This window comes from Trachemys scripta, chromosome 3 (assembly GCF_013100865.1).
Source record: "Trachemys scripta elegans isolate TJP31775 chromosome 3, CAS_Tse_1.0, whole genome shotgun sequence".
Lineage (NCBI taxonomy): Eukaryota > Metazoa > Chordata > Testudines > Emydidae > Trachemys > Trachemys scripta.
Window position 1 is genome coordinate 89067636 of NC_048300.1, and position 19632 is coordinate 89087267.

At 40.6% G+C, this 19632-nt stretch overlaps 1 protein-coding gene across 13 annotated transcripts in view; it reads right to left on the reverse strand.

The window, feature by feature from the left end:
• Nucleotides 1-19632, reverse strand: part of ARID1B (AT-rich interaction domain 1B) — a 406554-nt gene that overhangs the window by 50174 nt on the left and 336748 nt on the right. For 7 of the 13 annotated variants that reach the window (XM_034765331.1, XM_034765333.1, XM_034765329.1 and 4 more), the window contains one exon: nucleotides 4078-4229. In XM_034765331.1, the coding sequence (XP_034621222.1) occupies nucleotides 4078-4229 (152 nt within the window). The remainder of the gene's footprint in view (nucleotides 1-4077; nucleotides 4230-19632) is intronic. The other 6 variants (XM_034765337.1, XM_034765336.1, XM_034765328.1 and 3 more) reach the window with 1 other exon arrangement.

Here is a 19632-nt window from a genome sequence, read left to right on the forward strand (position 1 = left end):
CTTAAAATGTAGGTTGACATAGCTATGGCACTTGAGGGGTGAAAAATCCACACCTGTGAGCATTGTATGTCAACCTAACCCCCAATGTAGACACAGCCAGGTTGATGGAAGACATCAACCTAGCTACTGACACTCAGGGAGGAGGTATTCCTACAGAGATGGAAAAACCCATTCTGTCACAGTAAGCTGCGTCTACACTATGGGGCTATACTGGCATAGTTATGGCACAGTAACTACAGGCCCTGTAGGGTAGAATGGCCTCAATGTCACTTTCTGATTCTCATGCACAAGCACAGTGCTGAAACATTTGAGATTCAAGGGCTCCATGGGACTGATTGTTCAAATAATCAATTTCCATTAAAATTTTAAAACCACCTCATGAAAATATTTTTTATTGGGTTTAAGCTTTGTGAAAAATTTGTGTTATTCTTTTTTTAAAAAAAGCAAACTATTGGGTCAATTTAACTCTAAATAAGATAATATATATCTAAGATATAAACCCGTGTGTTTCAGGATAAAAGCTGATGGGGGGAAGGGAAAAGGAAAAACTTCCTCTATGGCAGTTTGTTTCCTAATTGTCAAGGGATCCTAGCACTTTCTTCTGAAGCATCTGGTACTGTCATAGAGAGGACACTGTACTAGACAGACCACTGGTTTGATCCAGCCTGGCAACTCCTATGTTCCTAAATTACTCTGTGTCAGCAGAAATTGTGAATGTGCTCTGCTTTATACACGGTGACTGCGTAAGTAATATGATGTAGAATTGCAAAGCTATCTTCTGTGGAACTTGTGGCATCTGTTTAATTTAAAATACCAAAGAAAAAAACAAGGCGGACTGGGAATAATAAATATTAATAATAAAAATCCAATCTGCAAAAACAAATATTAGGTCATATTGAGCAACAATGCAACTCTATTTTGAATAAAACCACTGTAGAAATACTCCTTAATAACATCAGCACAAAATCCCTCTCTCTTGTATGGAGTAAATTCTTAAAATATGCTCGTGTTTTTTAAAAAAATCCCCTTGTGCTTACTGTTTTTTTCCCCTGGCATTATAGCAGAAGAAATAGTTGTCACATTCATATTCCTGCTGGCTCTATTTAAATAATTACTTGCTCACTGAAGCTTGTAACAATTTGTCACTACACAAGAGGGTTTTTTTTTTGGCCCTGTATACTACCTAAAACATATTTTAACTGCCATGTTGTCTTAACTTAGCAGAACAATGGCTGAAGTGCCAATCAGCAAAGTTGGTGTCAATGGCACAGTAAATCCCATTTTCACTCATGTAACAGTCTTCATCTGTATGCTCTTTACCTTCTCAAATGCTGCACTTCAGCAAGAACAGAGCATTCTGGCAACCCCAACGTCTCCCCTCTACCCAACACAAAGTTATCATAACTTCTGCAGTTAGAGCAGTATTATTTTGGAAGTTCAACCTCTTACTTGCTTGATGTGAGTGGACTGGGGATGGGGATGTTTCAGGACATGGGAGAAATGGAGAATTCCCTTTGCTCACCACCAGCATATTCTCAAATTAGGCTTCTCTTTTCTTTTCACCCTGGTCTGATACATTGCATATGCTCTCTTGTAGTCCTACTTCAAGAACCAGTACAGCACAATACACATATGGTGTGTGTGCACACATCTCATATTTCACTTCCCATTGGGTAACCTCCCAATTAATAAGACTGGAACAAAAGAAAAACCTCACAAATGCACAAGAGGAAAAAAACCTCTGATAAATGTTTAAATTATTAAAAATCCAATATTTCAGAATGCATAACACAATAAAAAGAATATGACTAGCCCATACAAAAGACTGCTAGGATAAATGGCCTTGCATTGAACAGATTTCCACTGTATGAAATAATGAATGGCTGAATTATCTGAACAAAAAAAAACCCTCTGTGAATCTTCCTTTAAACTGGTTATTCCTTAGGAATACATAAATCTTCTTAGGCAGGGAACTCTGCCATCTGTTTGTTGTTGGTTATTTTTGCAGCTCTGGGGGCCAAAGAAAAAGGAGGAAAAATTACTGCTGCTAATGGCAAGCCAGAATTTATAGTGTAGTTTCAATGCTCAGAAGTAATTTTATTTCAGCAAGCCAGACAAAACACATAACTACACAACCCAAATACAATATTACCTGGGACAGCTGTGGTGGGGGAAATGCAAGGCATTAACTAATAGCCTGTTCAATAGCTTTTCCCTTTTCGTCCAGAACGTAAGTGTGCTGCCTGGACAAATAAACGGCTGCCTAGCCAATGTTAAGGAAAAGCAATTTTATTTTATTTTTTAAAATCTCTTTCTGATTCCATTTTTTTCTTCCACTAACAGAAAACATACCATGATCACTTGAAAAATAAGTTAGCTGGGAATACCTCTGTTTAATTGTGGTCAAGGGGAAAAAAAACAACACCCTGGACATTATGAGGTACTATGATGTCACTGTCCATTTTCTATCTGAAAACAAAAGAGGACTGATAGTTGAAGAGGAAAAAAATTAGAAAGGATGAGAAGGAAGGAGGAAAGAAACAGGGAGAGTAGAGTTGGGAGAAAGACATAAAACCCTAGGCTCTTGGTAAGATACAGTTCATCTTGTACTTGACATGCTGTACTGCTTAAGCAACAAAAGGTAAGTCAGGTACTGTACCAGCTGAAGAGAGGAATCCCATCAACTTGCCTGACCTTTGTAACACCTTTCTAGTAACCCCACAATAACCAAAGCTTTTTCAAGAAGAATAACTATAAATAGCAAGTGCATTGATAGAGACTCAAAGGTTTGGGCTCAAGCATTCTGAAGTTATGCGTTAGGGCAGGGATACTCAGACGTCAATGGTTCAGGAGCCAAATTAGCAATTAACATTACCCAAAAGAATGTGAATTCATTGTTTCATTTACTATGAAATAATATATGATATAAAAATGTATATTATTGTCACAGCAAAATGACTGACCAAGCATTATTATTTTATCAACTACAATTGGTTAATAACATAGTAAAAGATACCGAGTGGTTAAATAACTTAGATTGGTTAATTAAATCACACAGTGTTTTAATATCGGGTGCTGCAAAGAACTGCAGGAGGCACATTAAAGAGCCACCTGTGGCTTGGGTGCTTCAGTCTGGGTATCACTGCCTTAGGGTCACTGAAATCCTATCCCAAACTCCCTAATGTCTTGGAGAATCATAAGAATAAAATGATTCTTACTCAGATGTGATCTTGCAGGAATTTAGCTGTTAACATTTCAGATGGGGTGGGGAGCCTCTCAATATTGTACACTTTAACATGTAACACAGAAGCATATTATCAACAGAGAATTACATTAATTTGTCTCCCTTTCACAGGTGCAACGGGGCATGGAAGCCACATACAGTGCAACAAATAACAGTACTAATAATAATCTTAAACTCCCATAGTTCAAGGCACAACCTGTAACACAATTTTAGCAGGTATTTCAAATATATCTTGTTTGCATTTGGCACTTTTTTCCAGTTATGACTGAATCCAATTGTTTCATATAGTAAATGTCAACAAGCAAAGGAAAGAACCACTATATAGATATACTGACTTTGCAAATACAATGTATATGGTACACATTTTCAAAAGTGACTAGTTATTGTGGATGCCCAACTTATAGCACCTTGAAGTGGCCTGATTTTCAGAAGACAGATGCTTAGCGCTTTCTAAAAATCAGGCCCATTTTCAGTGTCTCAAGTTGGGATCTCAAAGAGTAAGGCATCCAAAATTAGTCACTTTTGAAAATGTAGGAGTCTCTCTCTGTCTCCACATGCCCAAAAGGTAGGCCAAGTTTGGACTCAACTTCAAATATGCTGCAATAACTTTTCAAAATCATCACATTCATGTACACACTATGTGAGAGGATTTGATTGTAGCAGAAATGTATCAAGTATTTCACCAAAAAATCTGAGCACCTCAACTCAGTATAGAGTTAATAACATGCACTTAGCTGGTAAACTGTATAAAGGATAATCCCTCTGCCATCATTCGAGGGCTTGTACCTTTAAAGAGATTCATGGAGGAAGGTCACTCCTGAAACGTTACCCACCATTACCTGTTGAACTGTTCACCATGTTAGGTGCCATGCTGTAAGGAGGAGCTTGTGGGTTCATCAGGCCAGAGCTGTTGTTCATCGGCTGCGTGTAGGGAGAACTGGATCCCATAATACCACTCTGATTCATGCCAGGAAAACTGCCTTGCCTATGTGAAGAGAAAGCACACGCACAGGCTCTCATTACGTATCTATCTCACTGCGGGGTGTGTTATGGTTCGTCACAGCATTCATCTCTTAGCATTCACAGGTAGCTAAGGAAGAGGCAGGCAATTAGTTTTTTACCTGCTTTGGGAGGCTATTAGTGTTGAATTAGTTACTGTATAATCTGAGACAGAATTAGATCGAACACAAACCTCCAGAAATGTACACACTTATTAATTTGAACTGATACAACATAACATCACACAAGGAGGTATAGATTATTATCTGTTCCAAGGAAACAGAGTGATGGACTCGGAGGAGGGAGAAAGGAGAATTTGAAATTGGCATAAGAAAAGCAACTGGGACAAGTTCTGTTTAAAAATAGTTCTTTTGATCCTATATTAAAGCTCCTTTGTCTGTCACAAAAGCCACACAAACCCAAATACCCCTGGGTGAGTGGGGGTCATTTTTAGGAAATTCACTTATTTGCTCTTATCAAAGGTGTCTTGTTTGCAATAAGATTTCAAATTCCTCTGGTGGAGAGTGAACATTAGTTGTACATGAAAATGTATCTACACATCCTGGGCTCTCTGAGAACCATTAATGGCCAAAAGTAGCTTCAATGGAATTTTCAAATCAAACCATGTGAATGTCATACACTGTTGCTGCTGCTTCTTCCCCCCAAAGCCAAGCTTCTGCACCACAGCAGATTTTTCTCTTGTCAGTCCTGACTTTGTTCACAGGGTTATGGAATCAGTCCTTCAGTAGATGACACCAAAAGAATTAAGGTAAAGAACCTGATTATGGACTTGATGACAGCACTGGGCACAAAACATACACCAGTCTGCAATCCTGCAAACAGGTATGTATGTTCTTTACTGACAAAAGAAATCTCAATGGAATTACTCATATGCTTAAAAGTTACCCTCATGTATATACGTTTGCATGACTGGGATCTTAGTTTGCACAAGAAGGTGTTCTGAATGAAGCCTTGCCAAATGATACTCCTCCACTCACCAGGGACCAGTAATTTTTTTTTGAAGAACAAGTAAAATATCATTACTTTTTTTTAAATTATCATCAATCTAGTAAAGGCTAGACAGAAGATTTTGTGCCTGGGCTAGCAAATTTTCATAAACTATTGGTTTGGCAGTTCTTTATAGTAAACACAATGCCCATTCCACTCAAAAAAATAGCCCCTTTATTCCTTACATCTCTAATGTAATTATGCACCATACATTGGTATACTTATATCTGCGCACACATATTGATATTCATCATACATATATATACACATATAAAAACACATGCACAAGTATACTTGTGTATGCATATCATGTGTGTGAAAATACAAACCTCAAATCTAAGAGTTTCTCCATTAAACATCTCGTAAATTTTATTTTGTGCTTTTCAAAACACAAAATAAAAAAGTTACAAACCCACCTTTAGTGACCCCTTCTGATAGAGAGAACATTTAACTACCTTACAAGTACATAAAATGGCATTTTTTGGTGGCAGATTGCAGGTTTGGTACAAATGCTTTTTTCAGCATTATGTTATATATATATATAAAAAGAAAAAGAAAAAACGGAACAAACAAACCAATCCCAAAACATAAAACCAAACCTACAACTTCTGAATGACTTGACTAGCTTCAGTATTTTTTCATTTGTTTGCAAAATAATGTTAGATTTCCAAGATCTTTGACAAGACTTGATCTTTTCCTTTGGGAGTGGGCTAGAGCGCATTAAAGCACCATTTGGCTTAATTTTTCCAAATACGTTGTGAATTTCTTTAAAGGAGTAGAGAATGTATTGTCTAAATAAAGCATTTTTTAAAAATCAGTTTTGTCCTTTGCTCTGTCACTCCTGTGAAGAGGCAAAGGATTTCTTTTGATATGAAGGAGACAACTGCCATACAATGTCATTTCTCTGCTGAAGCAGGTGATGAGTTGTGGAGGGAATTTTTAAAAAAATGCATAGTGGGGCAAATCTCCAAGGGAAAATTATAAAGGGAAATAAAGAGTAGGACCATTTGGCAACAACTTTAAAAAAGTTCAGTGTTACAATCGAGCTTTTCTTATGTAAATATTGTAACCTTTCAAAAGAAAGCACTTCTCAGAGTTTTGGCTAAAAACTGTTATATATCACAAGTATATCTGGCGGAAAAAAGCTTTTTACTCTGAATAAATGAGATCCTTATCATTAAGGGCTACAAATACTAACAAAATGGGGAAAGCCTGCATGTCTTTTTCTATGTCATAATACACAAAACATATGTTCTGAAAGGTTCTTTCAAGGGGTGGGATGGGAAGGAGAGACAGGAAATAAGCTTCAGAAGCCAAGTCTCTCTCATGTCTGCCATTTGCTTTTAAAGAAACAATGCAGATCTCCACCTAGCAAGCAAACAGAAAATGCTCTTGGTTCAATAATATTATAACAGTACTACAACAATACCATGTCTTCTTAATAGCATCATTCATGCCAAATTGTTTTATTAACTATGGGGCTCCAAGGAGGTGTAAGGATCCATCTGTAAAGATCTGGTTGTAGGACTGGGGTGGGGGTCTTAAATTGACACACAAACTATATAATGGATCACATCACCTACCACAGTGATCGAACATGACACTTGCTAAGCAGTGCACAATAACACTATACAACAGGAAGTGCAAAACTATTTCAAGTTGAAACTGCAAGTGGGAATTAGGTAAACATAATGAGATGGCTATCTTTGGCCAGGACATCCAAAAAACTACCCAATCTTTGAAAAAGTGCCTTGGAATCCTGAATGACCACAATGACAATAAATGGCAGAAAGAGAGGTTACTTCCCTTGGGCAATAACGAGCTCTTGTGTCCCTGAGGGTGCTCCACTTTAGGTGCACATGCTCCCCTGTGCCTTTGATCAGAGATTTTTGGTAGCAGTGCCCATTGTGCCTGTACATGTGCCCTACACATCCTCATGCCCCATACCAAGGCTATACAGCACTGTGCAGGCAAACCACCTTCGGTTCCTTCTCTACACACAATGTTGTCTGTCATGATCTTGATGGACTTGTTTTTGAGTAGGGGAAGAAAGTGGAGGCAAGCATTTCGGACTGTCCTTAATTCGAATTCCAACAGACTGATGTGCAAGTGTTGTGCCCATTTACCTTGGACTGTGTGAGAACCCAAATGTGCTCTGCATGCCATGATGGAAGTGTCCAATATTAATATGACTGTAGAGGATTCTGGTTGAGCAGGATTTTTGCACAAAACTTTGAATGGATTCATCCACCAGATGACTGTAGGACCTGACTGGGTACAGATACCTGCTTGTTGACACTGCATTTGTTGGGTACATAAACAGTCCTAAGCTACCCCAGAAACATCGAATATACAACCTGGTGTTTTGTGTTACAAAAATGCAAGATGCCATGTGTTCCAGCAGTTTCAGACATATCCTTGCTGGAACTTGTCGGCTGAGCTGCAATCTTTGTATAAGGTTCTTTAGCACAAGGAACCCGTGGAGAGGGAGGTAAGTTCTGCCCCCTATCGACTCCAGAATCAAACCAATTTGTTGTACGGGGGTCAAGATTGATTTATCAAGATTTATATGCAGGCCTAGACTTCAGAATAGATAAGTTGTTTGAATTGCTGATCACACCTCCTGATATGACTGACCCATGAGAAGCCAATCATTGGAGTAGGGAAAGAAAATTAATACTAGACAATAGCAGTAGGCATCGATGACCTCCATGATTTTGAGAACACCTTTGGGGCCGATGACAGGCTAAAGGGTAGGACCTGATACTGGTAATGATTGTGACTGAAAGTGAAAAGAACAACTCTTTTGTGGGAAGGATGGATCACTACATGGAAGAAGGTATCTTTGAGGACGAGGGTCGCAAACCAGTCCCTTGATTCTGGGGAGGGAATTATAGTTGCTAGGGAGGCTACCCTGAATTTCAGATGTCTGGAATCCTTATTCAATTGTCTGAGATCTAGTATTGGCCTCCAACCCCCGTTTTTCTTGAGTATCAGAAAATATCTTGAATAGAACCTTTCCTCCTTTGAAGTGGAACGGACTCTATGGCTCCTAGACTTAGGAGTGATGAGGTCTCCTGTGTCAGCAATTGCTTGTGAGAGGGGTCCCTGACACGGGATGGGGAAGAGGATTGGAAGGGTGTGGTGGAAGTAAATTGGATAGTATAACCCGAAGTAATGGCTTCCAATACTCATTTGTCCAGTGTTATAACCTCCCACGCTTGATGAAATAGAGAGAGGGAATGTCCAATTTGAGGAAGTGGGTTGTGTCATGTGGCTGATGACACCTGGTCATTGGGTAGTCTGGATTCTCAACAAAACCATCAAAACTGGCATTTAAACAATGTTGACGACTGGGATAAAGAAGTCATGATAGTTGCAGGCTTTTTCTTTGAAAACCTTGACCTCTTAGCTGGTGGTTCTGGTGGAAAATTGAGCAGGGCAGGATCTTTATGTTGACTGACAGCTGCTAAACTTCCTTTTATTTACAGATGTGTATATCGCTAAAGACCTAAATGTTGTCCGAGAATCCTTTAGGGTAAAAAGAGACTCGTCCGTGGAATCTGCTAAAAGTTTCTGGACATCAAAAGGTAAATCTTCCACAGTTGACTGCACCTTCTGCAGAAACCTGGATAACTGAATTCAGGAAGCTTGTCTCATCACGACTGCCGTGGAAATAGACCTGGTTCCAGTGTCTGCCACATCGAATGAAGCCTGAAGTGAAATTTTTGCCAAAAACTGACCCTCCTTTAAAATGTGCTTAACTGTTCTTGAAGTTCCTGTGGTAAATGGTCAATAAAAGCATTGACTTTTCATAGTTCATGTAGTCATATTTTAACAACAGCACCTGGTGGTTAGCTATCCTGAACTGAAGTGTTGCTGACAAACAGCTCTCATGACAAAAGAGCCCCAGCCCCATATAGCCCCTTATTATAAGGGGTGGCCTTTTGGGTAAGCTACGTGCCCCTTTTCATTGACTGCATCCATGACCAGAGAGTTTGGTGGTGGATGAGAAAATAAAAACCTTCTTGTCTGCCCTTGCCTCTTGCTCCTCAAAGGTGTCCTCTGGCACAGAATGGGGAGGAGGGATGGATGGTCCTGGGAAATGGGGTCTTGTGGTTTCCTCTGGGACTGAGTTGAGGTCCCTCAAAACTGCTGGCAGTACATTGCCCATGTATCCCAATAAGGCAGACCATAAGGCATAGGGGGGAAACTAATGCTGGGCATCCCAAGTGTTGGAAGGCAGGGGACTGGTGCCCTGCCTCTGTTGTATTTGCAACGGGGAATAACATCTCCTGGAACAAATTGGGGATCCTTGAAGAGAAAGTTCAGAATCTGAGTCAGTAGGCTCCTCCACATATTGTATTAAAGGTGAAACCCCTCCTATTGGATCATCAACGGTGGAGAAGAGGTAGGTCTCCTAGAAACATGAGCAGTCAGTGACCCAGCCAATCTTGGGACTGAGAGGCATCCAGAGGCTACAAGGAGTGGAGACTCAGACTCATTCAGTACTATAAGATGTTTTGAGTACCAGAATTCCTGCAGTAGCAGAAGTACAACAGAACTCAGAACTGACACTGATGGTGTTGCAGAGGCCATTATGTGAGGTGCGGATGTTGGTATCGAGGGGATCAAGGATTCCACTGAAGCTGATCCCTTGCAGTAGCAGTCTTCAGTACTGAGCCCTTTACCACTGAAGTATGGGATGCAGCTGAAATATTAACGTGCTTCACAATACCCACTGTACTCAGAGTCTCACTAGCACTTGTCTCGGAGCCTGAGACAGCTGGTGACCAGATCATCTTTGATGAGGAATTCTCTGTTGCTTTGCTCCTCTTAACCCCTTCCTTACACTTGGAATAGAAAGTGCTTGGCACTGGTGGCTTGGTTATCTGTACCTCTGTCAAGGAGAGTGTTGGAGACTGGGGTTACAGTGTCATTTTCTCCTTGGAAGCTCTCTGTGGTAGTGATCTCAATGATGATGGGGCACTGACAGACATGGGGGTTCTCTGTACCTGTGCCTAAAACTGGGTTTAAAGTTTGCTCCTTCATTAATAGTCTATACTTAATTTCCCTGTTTTTATGGGATCCTCCCTTAAAAGAAAAGCATGAGAACGTGAGAGTCTCCCAAGCAGTGAATGCAGTGAGAGTGCCTGTCACTAACAGGGATTGCTTATTGACAAGAGAGGCACTGCTACCAAAAATCTGCAAAGGTACAGGGGCACATGTGCACCTCAAGTGGAGCATCCACAGGGACACTATTCAGAGAAGAACTTCAGTTTTCACTGTAATCCAGTTCTATCTTAGCGCATTGATTTGGTAAGGAAACAGAGAATCACCGAGCACCAGTTTTCTTTGGTGGTCTCCTATTAAAGTACTGACCAATACTGAACTATATTACATATGGAACAATTTAGAGATCCTGATAGCTAAAACTTTATCTGAGTAAAGACTGTTTTATCCTGAGGTCAGGTGCAGTGTCCAATACACAGCTCACCAACAGTACTGCTCTATGATGGCCTGGAATGGACAGTTTCTGGTAGGGGGTAAAAAGTAGGTATTACTTCAGCCTCTAATTCTCACTTGACAGTGGATCTCCCTTTGAGTAAAGACTGCTGACTGTGACAAACTGTGCTGCATCAGTGCTATAATATGAAGTAGAGTCCATTAAGAACTGAGCGGAGATCACCAAACTCATTTTGATTAACCTCCAAGTCACTAAACACTTATAAATATGTTACACAGCAGCTGCTAAACATATTTATATATGCTTAAGGTCATAGCATCATCTGTTGGTTGTTGGAATAAAGTCAAAAAACTTATGCTTCCTTCTGCGTTGTTTCACTATTGTTTAAGTAATAGTTATTCGAAAATATATTACCAATCTCTTCCCTACATGCCCCCCAAACTCTTTATTTTTGCAAGGCAACATTAAAATTAATTGCTGAGGTTTTTTAAAAAACAGTTTTTACACATGGAGTGACATCTACTGGTGAGAACTTAACTAATCAGATGTATATTATACTGCTGAAGAAATCCTATGAGCCGTACAAAGCCTTAAGGGTGTGATCACCAAGGAAGGCACTGGTTAAAGGGAATGCAAGTGATTATAACTAGGAATAACAAGAAGAAATTGAAAAAAGTTAGGCTAAATTTAATGGAAAACACCCTAACCTTGAGGGATATTTATCCTTTAATGGAAGTGATGGAAATCCCATTCCTTTACTCATTTACAAATAGACTACAAAACGCATTAGAATATACACTGTAGGGAACAATTCTGCATTTGCAGGGGGCTGAACTAGATGATGAACCAGGTCTTTTCCATCTCTGATGTCTATGATTTTATGACACCTTAGCATACTGTTTTCTTTCCACTTTGGAGGAAAGTCATTTGGGCTATTATAAAGTGACACCAATAGCTCAAAAAGCCACACTTATATTCACCTTTGTTTGTTCTGTTTTAACCTACTATTGCTACAAGTAATCCCTAAGGATACTGTGATTGAACGAGATTAGGAATAAATTCTATATTTTTATTTACTTTGTGGAACTGACAGCACTTTGTGTACTGTCAGTTTCACTGTTTTGTTGATAGTTGCTCTTCCTGTCTCATGCACTAAGCATGATGACATCTTTCCCATTTACTGTTCTGGAGGGGAGTTCATATTCATGCTCTTCCCCAAGCCTTCCGAAGAATGTACTGGGAACACAGAATCAGAACAGCAGAGGCGGATTAAGCTTTTGTGGGGTCCTGGGCCACAGCAAGTGGGGGTCCCTCCCCACCCCTTCTGCCTGCAGTCCCCTCCGCCCCCCACAATCCTGCCGGGGAAATGGGGTCAGGGCGCGGGAGCTTGCCCTGCTCGCCAGCAGGACTGTTGGGTGGGCGGGGCAGGCACCCATTTTTCTGGGGCCCCCCAACTGGCTGGGGCCCCGGGTATAGGCCCCTTTGGCCCAGTGGTAACATTGTGTACAAGTCTGGAACACTGAAAGTATCCCCTTTTCTCAAGACCCCTGTATGGAGCAGGTAGGTGACAGGGACTGGGGGTGCCCAGGTGAACCCTCTTTCTTCACTCCCCAAGCACCTATCATGAGGCTAGGGAGCAACTGAAACCTGGAGGTTTGGGAAAAACCTATTCCTCCCTCCCCAGGCCCTGCATGGAACCCCAGTTGGGGGATAACCTAGGAGGCAGGAACCCCTTTTTTTCAGTTGCCAGTCTCTTCAGAATGTTTTTCATTCCTTGGGGCCACTTTGCAGACCTGGGGATAGAGCTTAGCCTCTTTATGGCCTTACCTCAATGATGCTGCAGAAGTGGCAAGCAGGCAGGAGTGTGCACAGATGGGGGGAGGGATGACCTGAGCACGTTCAGTGCTGTTACTGTGAGGCTCAATCACTCTCCCTTGCTGAGAAGGCCCATATAAACCTCAGCAGGGAAGCACAAAAACTCTTACAAAAGTTTGTACATAAAACTGAACGTAGGAAATGTTTGGACACACTATTTAAAGGGTGTGATTTCAGCTCATAGCTGAAGTTAGTCTATTTCAAAACATCCACATTTGCAGTGTTCTTTAAGAAAGTTAGGGGTATTTCTCTTTCATTTGCAATCAATCTGAGAACTCGTTGGTACTTAACCCCTCGTCTATGTAAAAAAGAGCAACCTCGGGGTGGCTTCAGTAGCAGAGGTCTCATTTAACCGTGCGAACCGTGTGTTCTGAGCTGAAGTACTGAGCTCTACATTCAAAAAGCGGGGTTGAAATGCTAGATCTGGTCATTATAACAAAGCAAAACAAGGCAATTTTATGAAAGAACAGAGATTACAGAAAATACACTGACAATACCAGGAGTCCATGGCATAATAGAGGTCACTGCTATCTGAGCAAGAATTCTGTCCCTTAAACGGAGGTGCCATTACTTAATTGGGCCTGAAATCACCAGTAGGTTAGTGGGCTATTTCAAGCTCTTACAGTGAAACCACTTCATAGCACTGTGCTACTTTGAGGAATGCTGACTGGTCTATTGGTTTAGTACCTATTAAATGTTTCCATCTCATGTCAAGTGCTCTTTGAGGTCATCTTTCTCAGGTTGGGCCTGATGACTTTATTACAAAATGAATATCAGAAACACCAGGCACAATATCAGGAAATTCCAGAGGTGGATCAGGATTAGCTATTCAGAATGATAAGAGTGGTTTAAGCTTCTCGCAAGAACAAAAGTAAAACCTTACTTCTCGCAAGGAAACATGTCAGAGTTTGACCTTTTGCGGGGTGTGTGTGTGGGGATTAGGTTCTCTCATTTTCTGTAGGTCTTTAGGCACATATTTACTCCAGATCTTTAACCTACATTGGTTTTGCAGAGAATGCACTGTAGAATCTCAGGGGGGTAATTTGTGTAAACATTTTAAAAGGAGTATTTTTTTTAATGCTGACACATTGCTAAGGTGGCTATTTGATTACAAGCTGTGAAAATGAGTATGTTAGACTGTACTCACAAATCACAGTGTACTGACCAAATTGCCTTGCGCTTATCTGTGCTAGGTCTGCCGCATGACAATATTTCCTCTCTCTTTTAAATGTCAAAGTATGATTTGGGGGGTTGTTATTTAAACACACTGACCTGCACAATAACCAGAAGTATTTTATTTAAATCTGTCTTGAGCGGGGACTAGCCATAAACACTTATAATCTGTCATATTCTGACACCAAATGGGTTATTATAATGAGAGTAATTCAGGAGTGAGATCTACAAACACATTTTCCCTGGAGGATTTACACTCACTCTCTCTCTCACACACACACGTTTGTTATGGATTTTCCCCCTTGCCACATTATGAGCTTCCTTGGAGAAGTGAAGCTGTAATCTACCATCAGGGGAGGTTGTGAATTGGGAGAGAGAAGGAAAGGAAAGAAAAATAAAAAAAGTAATTGCTTGCTGTGCTCTGACCCAAAACTCATCAGTGAGTAATAACTTAAACCACAACAAAATTGTATGAGATCAGGATGTTAGTTACAAAAGCCTTAAAATGGCATTTAAAGGTAAGTATGTGTGTGTGTGTGTGTGCGCGTGTATACATATATATATATATATATATATATATATATATATATAAAATCAAATATAATGTAACACTATATTAAAACTTAATCTTCCCTTTTTTTGTTAGCTGTTACTATAAAACTCCCCAAACATGTATTTGTCTCTTCCCTTGTTTAGTGGAGAAACTCTGAGTTACAATAATAATAATAATTAAAAAAAAAACAAAACAAGAAACTTTCTGGTGTGATGGGCGCTGAGACCAAGACAAGACTTTTGATAAAATTCATTTTTCAGGAGCAGGAGTGAAAAGAAAAGTGTATGCTTGAGTGGGTGAGTGGTCAAGGAGGGGTCATGGCTTTGAAATGCAGATGACAGTGAAGAAACATTATGAAATATCAATGACAAAAGTATGTAGGTTAGTACCAGTGAGGATGTACTGATACCACATCAGTGGAATCAACCCACACCAAGTTGCTCAATCACCATGCATGAAAGGCAACACTGAAATGTGGAATAATCTGCTACCATCATAGGGAAAAGATAGTACCCAGCATCTCCTATAAACGTTATCATCATTCAAGGTGACATTTAGATGTGAACCTAAAAGGAAAATAAACCCAGAATTCAGTTCTCTATTGGCCTGATTTGGAGCTATGCTGCTCGATACGTCTGAAAATTGTGGCTACATGTGTTTATCTTTAATTTACTGGCTACTGTCACCAAATTAGGAAATTTTTGCTGCTAAATGGTTCACCTCATTGGCCACCTACTCATTTCCCATTGGGATCTAAAGCCAAGTGAATTGTAGTGGCATTACTTACATTACATCAAAGTCCGAAAAAGCAAAGAAAGATGCAAATCTAAGTCATGAATATTAACATCATCACCACATAGCATTTACTTAGCTTTTTCAACTACATACCTCTAAGCATTTGACAAAATGGGATATGTCTCTTTATCCCAGTGTTATAGATAAGGAAAAATGAGAAGCAGAATTAAGACTCAGACTTTCAAAAATGGTCTCAAATTTTGGTGCTCAGCTGTAGACACAGAAGTCCTGAATTTCAGGGCGGAGCATCCACAACTCCAATTGAAGTTAATGGGAGAGGCAGGTGCTCAACACGTCTGAAAAGCAGGGCTGAGGTTTCTAAAGCTGAAGACCCAAATTAGAGGCCATTTTTGAAAATATGGCCATAAGGAGAGATACCCAAGGTAACATAACAAGACACATGTAGCACTAACCCACAGAAATAAATCACTAATCTCCTTTGCTCCTGATCACATATGGGTGTATTTAGCTAAATGCATTGTCCTTTGACTTTATAATCCTATTGTGGTATTGCTATATGGACTTGTCTACATGGTGCAGCAGTGCGTACTACAGAGATGTGATTTCTAAAGCACACTAATGTGTTGCACTTTAATTGGTCTGCATAGATACTCCTGGTGTGTACTGAAGGTTCCCTAAACCTAATGCTGTTTAAAACAGGACTATGTTAAAGCACATCAGGGACCATTTAGTGCGCACCAGCAAGATCTACATGAACCAATTGCTGTGCAACATATTATTAATGTATATTATCCTACCGTGTAGACATACCCTGCATAAAGCACCATGTGAACAATGGTCTTTTATTTTTTTTAAACATGTGCCAACATTTAGTGGAATGACTGCAGGATTTAGCCACTAATTTTTATCTCACAATGATTTCCCAAAATATTTTTATTATACACCTTTCTTCCATGTGCTTTGAGGCTTCTACTCTTATATTTTCTAGTTTAAGAATAAACTAAATCATCTGTAGACAACTGCAACCTGTATTAGATAAACGCAACATAATGCTCAGTGACAGAGAACATGGGACTGCTGAAAAGCTGACCATGTCAAATGGCTTGTAATCACATTGAAACTATGCTCTCTTGGTGACCCCCGGCTACCTTACTGACAAGGTGGATTTAAACTGCAGTTCTAAAGACAGCTGCTCATCTACTGTCCCTATGAGATATAACATGTCAGCACTAGGAGGAGATACATTTCTTGGCACAAGTGGAGCGTGCGATGGGACAAAGAGGGATTCTGTAGTCCGAACAGTAATGTCAGGAGCACAGCTGGACGCTAGACAACCCAGCAAGCTTTGCTGGGTCCAACAAGCCTTCTCCAAATAGTCGTGCTTCCTGATAGGGCAGGGTGGTCAGCAGCCTGCTAACTGAGCCTTGCAGCTGTGGCAGCACAACAACTGCTCAATGAGTACCACGCCCGCAACTGCGCTTGCCCTGCTCTCCCTTCTGCTTCCTGTTCCAGCCTGCTTCCAGTCCTTGTTCCAGCCCCGCTCCTGCCGTGACTCCCGCCCGTTTCAGCCTAACCCTTGCCTCTCTGCCCTGTCCCGACCTCTGGCTTGGGTTCTCAACCCTGACTTTGGCTTATTCTTCAGCTTGGTGTTCCTGATCTTGACTTCTGATTTTTTTGACTTGCCACCTGAATCCTGGCTCTGTGCTTGCCATTGCTCCGAACTTCCACTACAACCACGAGGCAAGGTCCTGCTCCACCCACTTTCAAGTGAACTGGTTTGTTGGAAAAATCAACTTGTCTTGTACAGTATGGGAATGAAAGGAGTCAGTCAAGCTGAATCAAAATGCTAAGAGGGCTAGTTTAGTCTGGTTTGACTTGAAACCAAAATTAGGAGTGACTCATATGACTCTCTCACTATGTACCTTCTATTTTTGTGTATGTTTATAAATAGCATTATTAAAAAGGCAGAATGCCCTGGGAACTGCAATTCCAGAATGAATTACTTGAAAGCAGGTGAGACTCTGTTCCTGGTGCATTTAACAGCCATAAGGTCACCAATGTGTGCACTAAAAATATAAACAAAGGGAAACAGACATGGAATTTTTCACACTTCCCTATGTGCAATTGCTGAAGAACTGATCCAATTTCCCCCCATGTATTACTGCCACAAAAAGAATCCAGGATCCTCAACTTCCTCTGCCACTTTGATCTTGCACTGTGATTCTCACACTTCCCTCCATCAAAATTTTATGATGGCTCAGTCGCATTTTTGCATCACTTTTGAGCACTGCCTAGCTCTACGGAGCTCTCACTGTGCTGGCAACTAACTAAAATCCTGATCACTTAATGCCAGCACTTCAAAGTTCAGGATTTTCAGGGTAAATGTCCTTTGTCTCCCAGCACACTGAACACAACAGAGCAGGGTGCAGCAACATGGCAAGGGAGAGCAATGCAAGACAGCAGGTCCTGAAAAGGGATTTCAAGAGGGGCAGGATTTCCACTAGCATTCTTGCCCAACAGCCTGGGGCTATTTAATTTTTACCAATAATAAAATAATAGTTATAATAATATAATTATCTGCCTCAGGATTTCTGCATTCGGACATTCTCATGCTAGTGACACGGTGCATACGTCAATACAAATCCCCAGCAGGCTCTTCCTGCATCTTTTGCTCAAAAGACACCAGAAACTCACTGAGGCTACATCTACACTACGGGGGGGGGGGGGGGGGGGCGATTTAAGATACGCAAATTCAGCTACGTGAATAGCGTAGCTGAATTCGACGTATCGCAGCCAACTTACCCCGCTGTGAGGACCGCGGCAAAATCGACCTCCGCGGCTTCCTGTCGACGGCGCTTACTCCCACCTCCGCTGGTGGAGTAAGAGCGTCGATTAGGGGATCGATTGTCGCGTCCCAATGGGACGCGATAAATCGATCCCTGAGAGGTCGATTTCTACCCGCCGATTCAGGCGGGTAGTGTAGACCTAGCCTAAGGTCAGAGGAACAGTTTGACAGTTTCAGTGCATCTGCTATCATCATTACACAGAGACACACCTACAGCTGTAGATGAGAGAAGTTGGGTAGCTCTCCAATAACATATGAAATGTAACCCCTTATACTTTGGAATTAGCCTCATTTATGTCTTTATTATTAATATTTATCTTATATTAGCAGCTACCGGCCCAATAAAAATGGATGTTCCACCATTCTACATAGGAAGAGAGTCCGTGCTGCAAAAGGTTTATAGCTTAAGAGAAAGGCATTATTTTCTTTTAACCTCCCCTGAACATCCTTGGTATGTCAACTCCGTTAACAAAGTACAAGCCCCTTCCTTTTTTTTCTCTGCTGTACAAGTTGCACATTGCATGTGTCAGGTCACAATGAGACTTGATCATTCTTTCACTTTTTCCATTCTGCCCACTAGGAACAAGGGACTCTTCATCCTGTTTTGATTCCCATGGTCCACATCTACATCACACACATTTTCTTCCTGTTCTTCAGATTAAGGTAATGATGCAAAGCAATAGTTTCTCTGGCCAACAGACTGATCTTATCTATGAAAGCTTGTTATCTGGGTCTTGAAATACTCCTGATCATTCAAAAACAGTGTTCAAAATGACATCTCCCTTTCTCTTGAAGAGGCCAAGCTTTGTGATTGTCCTAGAAAAGCAATCGATGAAGCACTGTATTCTTAGTATTCCATCGATAAAGATAATATCTCTCCATTAAAAGCAGAAGTTAATTTGTGTTTCCCATTAAATCCAGTTCAGAGGCAGCAGGTTCCTAAGCTAGATAGATTCCTATACTGCAAATCTGTTTCAACAGAACTATAATTCCAATAGAGGGAATCGTCTTTTCTAAATAACTAAAGGGACTAAGCCAAAATTGGAAGTGAGACAGTAATCAAATCAAAGTATCTTTGAGATTTCTGAAAATTCAGAGCCACTATCAGAGAATCAATCACCCCTTCCCTGCCCAATATACCCTTGCTTTCACAATTTAAAAATGGTTACTTTCAAAGGAGGGAAGGACTGTTTATTCCTGAGGTCTGTGGTTGATCTCTAATGGCATGAACAGCATACAGCAGTCCATTTGATGGATGAGTAACAAAAAACAGTCTCCCTAAATCATTGGTTCCATATTCCTGTGTGGGATCTATAGCCTGCTGCCACCCAGGACTCCAAAATGATGGATTTGCTTTTCAGTAAAACAAAATTCCAGATAAAAATGTATTCCCCTCACTCCAGTACACAAATAATTTTGTTCAGTGTGAAGTTTCTGCTGTCTTTACACATTTTTATCTGCAATTTGAGATGATTTATAATATATATCTTTATAAAAATCGCAAAAGAGACACTTCCTGCCTCTCTTTAGTTTAACAAGTATACACCAGCTAAATTATACTCTACCCCTTCTGAAAAATTTCTTACCTCAGGAAAAACCTGTATATGGTTCTGCTCCCAAATGCAAAACATGAGCAAAGGAAGTTCACTTGAAGGGGGAAAAAAAAGAAAAAAAGCACCAGCTGGAAGTAAATGACTATTTTTGGCGGAGGG